The 4,074-nt window shown below is 44.4% G+C and overlaps 1 protein-coding gene across 1 annotated transcript; it reads left to right on the plus strand.

Moving 5' to 3' along the window:
• The first annotated feature begins 226 nt into the window (after positions 1-226).
• On the plus strand, positions 227-3,703 carry LOC134294672 (zinc finger protein 135-like). Its single transcript, XM_062966264.1, has one exon. It carries the CDS (start codon positions 714-716, stop codon positions 1,989-1,991), a length of 1,278 nt encoding a protein of 425 aa, XP_062822334.1. The 5' UTR covers positions 227-713; the 3' UTR covers positions 1,992-3,703.
• Positions 3,704-4,074: the final 371 nt, after the last annotated feature.

Here is a 4,074-nt window from a genome sequence, read left to right on the forward strand (position 1 = left end):
CTTCTGTTCCTTTAACCCCGTTTGGGTCTGACCCAATGAAATGGGTGTGGCCCTCCAATATGGGGGAAAGGGTCCAGTTCCCTCCTTCCGTGTTTCCTTCCTTCTCTTACCCTTTCCTTCTGTGTTTCCTCCCTTCCATCTTTCCTTTCTTCTTTCCTTTTTCGCTTTGTTTACCTTGAGCCAGAGATATGTGGCTTCATGTCTAACCTTTTGCTTCTTCTTTCTTCACCAGGACGTGAGAGTTCTCTGGAGCCACCCCTGCCGTGATGGGAAACGAACCAGCTTCTAGTAGATATTGAGGCACTTGGAAACCAAACTGCAGTAAGGAAACCACTCCTCTAGGAAAAAGGATTCCTCTCAAGGGGCTGATCCTGCAGAATTCCTACATTCACTTTGGATTATACAGTAGAACCATAGAGTCGGAAGAGACTGCATGAGGCACCCAGTCCAGGCCTCTGCCGTGCAGGAAAAGCGCAAAGTACCCCTGACAGATGAGCATCTAGCCTCTGTTTAAAAGATTCCAAAGGAGCTTTCACTACATTTTGAGGCAGAGAGTTCCACCGCTGAACAACTCTTACAGTCAGGAAGTTCTTCTTAATGTTCAGATGGAATCTACTTTCCTGTAATTTGAACCCAGTGCTGTGAGTAATCAGAAAGGGAAAAACAAGAATCACGTGTCCTTATTGGAATTAAATGTACATAGCACTGTTGACATGGAGGAGAAAGCATATAAATGTATCGAATGTGGAAAGAGCTTTAGTCAGCATGGAAAGCTGAAGAGACATCAAAGGACTCACACTGGGGAGAAACCCTATAACTGCCTGGAGTGTGGACAGAGCTTTGCTCATAGTTCAGGCCTACGTTCACATCAAAGGACTCACACTGGGGAGAAACCCTATAAATGCCTCGAGTGTGGACAGAGCTTCACTGAGAAGGGAAGCTTACATAAACATCAAAGGACTCACACTGGGGAGAAACCCTATAACTGCCTCGAGTGTGGACAGAGCTTCACTGAGAAGGGAAGCTTACATAAACATCAAAGGACTCACACTGGGGAGAAACCCTATAACTGCCTGGAGTGTGGGCAGAGCTTTGCTCAAAGTTCAGGACTACGTTCACATCAAAGGACCCACACTGGAGAGAAACCCTATAACTGCCTGGAGTGTGGACAGAGCTTCAGTGATTGTTCAACTCTACGTTCACATCAAAGGACCCACACTGGGGAGAAACCTTATAAATGCCTGGAGTGTGGACAGAGCTTTGCTCATAGTTCAGGACTACGTTCACATCAAAGGACTCACACTGGGGAGAAACCCTATAACTGCCTGGAGTGTGGACAGAGATTCTCTAATAATTCACATCTACATAGACATCAAAGGACTCACACTGGGGAGAAACCCTATAACTGCCTGGACTGTGGCCAGAGCTTTGCTCGTAGTTCAGGTCTACGTTCACATCAAAAGACTCACACTGGGGAGAAACCCTATAACTGCCTGGAGTGTGGACAGAGCTTCTCTCATAATTCAAACCTACATAGACATCAAAGGACTCACACTGGGGAGAAACCCTATAAATGCCTGGACTGTGGCCAGAGCTTTGCTCTTAGTTCAGGTCTACGTATACATCAAAGGACTCACACTGGGGAGAAACCCTATAAATGCCTGGAGTGTGGACAGAGCTTTATTTGTAGTTCAAGTCTATGTTCCCATCAAAGGATTCACACTGGGGAGAAACCCTATAAATGCCTGGACTGTGGCCAGAGCTTTGCTCTTAGTTCAGGTCTACGTATACATCAAAGGATTCACACTGGGGAGAAACCCTATACATGCCTGGAGTGTGGACAGAGCTTCATTCATAGTTCAGGCCTACGTAGACATCTAAGAACTCACACTGGGGAGAAACCCTATACATGCCTGGAGTGTGGACAGAGCTTTGCTCAGAGTAGAACTTTACGTTCCCATCAAAGGACTCACACTGGGGAGAAACCGTAGAAATGCATGGAGTGTGGACGGAGCTTTTCATGGAATAAGGTTATACATAGAAATCATAGAATTCACCCTGGAGAGAAAGATGTTAATTGACACCAGAGTGTCATTCTAACATGTACAAAAGCAACTCTTGCACATTTTGGAAATTCAAGCTCAAAGTTGGGACATTTCATCACATGTGGTGTATTGTAGAAAGATTGAACTAAAATATGTTCCATTCTGGAAGGAAACAGGGTTAAATGAAACTAGAGTTTTATATGCTGAGAATGTTGGAAGATCAATTAGAATGAAAGCATGAGTAGTTACTGCGAGATACTCAAGTAAGAATTGACAAGTAAGAAGGAATGTTTTATTCCAAAGCAAAAACAATGGCTTATGAAGACCTGCAAATTAGCCACAATGAACAAACTGACAACAACAACATGGGCAAATGTCAGTTGTAATAGGTATCAATTGGAAGAGTGTTATCAGAAATAGAAGTGTTGTTATATTATCTAAAGTGAGTAGAATAATGAGAGATAAAAATTAACAGATAGAATGAGGCTTTTAGGCACGTATCCCTGTCTGTTTGTTAGTTCAGTTGTGTGTCTATGTAGGTCACTGTTTTGCTAGTGTGTTAGTTTCTGATTTAGTTTTGTATCTTATGTAGTAGTTAGTTTCATGTTCAGTTGAAGCATTATAAATTATTTCTGCCTTCCTTGTATTGTTACTTTTAATTTTTAATTTTTCATTTCCAAAAAATAAGGTGATTTATAAGGGTCAAAACAGCTGAAACTGGAGGGGTGGGTAGAAATGGCTGACCAATCGATTTTCTGTATTTGAAAACAAATTGTAATGCTTAGAACCACTATTATGAATTGTGATGCATGTTAACTATATACAATTGATTATATACATATAATTGACACTGAATCAGACATGGATACAATAAATTAGTCTTGATGTATCAAGGGTGTGTGCGTGTGTGTGTAAGGAACTGGAGTGTTTGTGTGGGTGCTTGTGAAGAACAGAAGAAACAGGCCTCAAAAGAAAATGGAGTCCACGCAAAGTCTGACATGGGATGGACTTGGCGGGTGAAGCAAGGAATCAGCAAGGCGTCTCTCACCTGGCAAGACGGAACGAGGGTCCAGGAAGGCCTATCCGAATAACCACGGGCAATGAAGTGTGCAGCTGGCACCCCATACGTCATGCAGCCTGAGACTGAGCATGTTTTGAAACCAGGCCGTAAGAACAGAAGGAACCGAAAGAAGGACGAAACTTTAGGCCAGGGGTCCTCAAACTTTTGAAGTGGGGGGCCGGTTCACGGTCCTTCAGACTATTGGGGGGGGGCTGGACTATGATGAAATAGTCCAAAATTAGGATTGTTGTTGTTGTGTGCCTTCAAGTCATTTCAGACTTAGGACAACCCCAAGTCTAAAGTTCAGGGCAGGGGCCAGGTCAATGACCTTGGGGGCCGCATCTGGCCCACGGGCCTTCGTTTGGGGACCCCTGCTTTAGACTATCAAATGCAGGGGCCTCAAAGATCCAGCACGCTTTCCGGAACCGCCGAGACCACGTCTGTCGGGAGAACGTGATCACCTCTTCCGAGCAGGGCCTGTGCGTGAGAATATGGATGTATGGATCTGCGTGTGGGTGAGAGCTCTCTCGGGATGTGATTTTGATATGATTGTGATGTGATTATCAATAAATGTTACAATGAAAGTGTTAAAACCAAATTTGGTCTCTGAGCCTCATTGATCCATCGCGATTCCCTAAACACTCTGCATCCATCAAAAGAACAGGAACCCTTTTGGTTCATAACGGACCAAGAGGTGTCATCCATAAATAAGATAAGATACAATAGAATAAGTAATACTTACCCAATGCTCCCATGAAAACATTCCCACAGATGGCACCAAATTCCAAAGCTCTGGATGAGCTCACCCAGAGGTTTCATGTCCGTGTTCAATAGCATGGGGGAAGGAATAGAGCCTTGCGGCACCCCACAAGCCAAAGGCCAAAGGTCCGAGCAGGTGTCCCCCAGCACCCACATCGGGCGCCTCTCAGAGTCCCCTTTGTCCCTACAAAGCAAGGCCAAAGGGGTCAT

The sequence above is a fragment of the Anolis carolinensis genome, unplaced genomic scaffold (genome assembly GCF_035594765.1).
Source record: "Anolis carolinensis isolate JA03-04 unplaced genomic scaffold, rAnoCar3.1.pri scaffold_18, whole genome shotgun sequence".
Lineage (NCBI taxonomy): Eukaryota > Metazoa > Chordata > Lepidosauria > Squamata > Dactyloidae > Anolis > Anolis carolinensis.

Excerpts from the sequence above, each read along its gene's own strand:
- LOC134294672 (XM_062966264.1), top strand. The coding sequence starts at position 714 with ATGGAGGAGAAAGCATATAAATGTATCGAATGTGGAAAGAGCTTTAGT.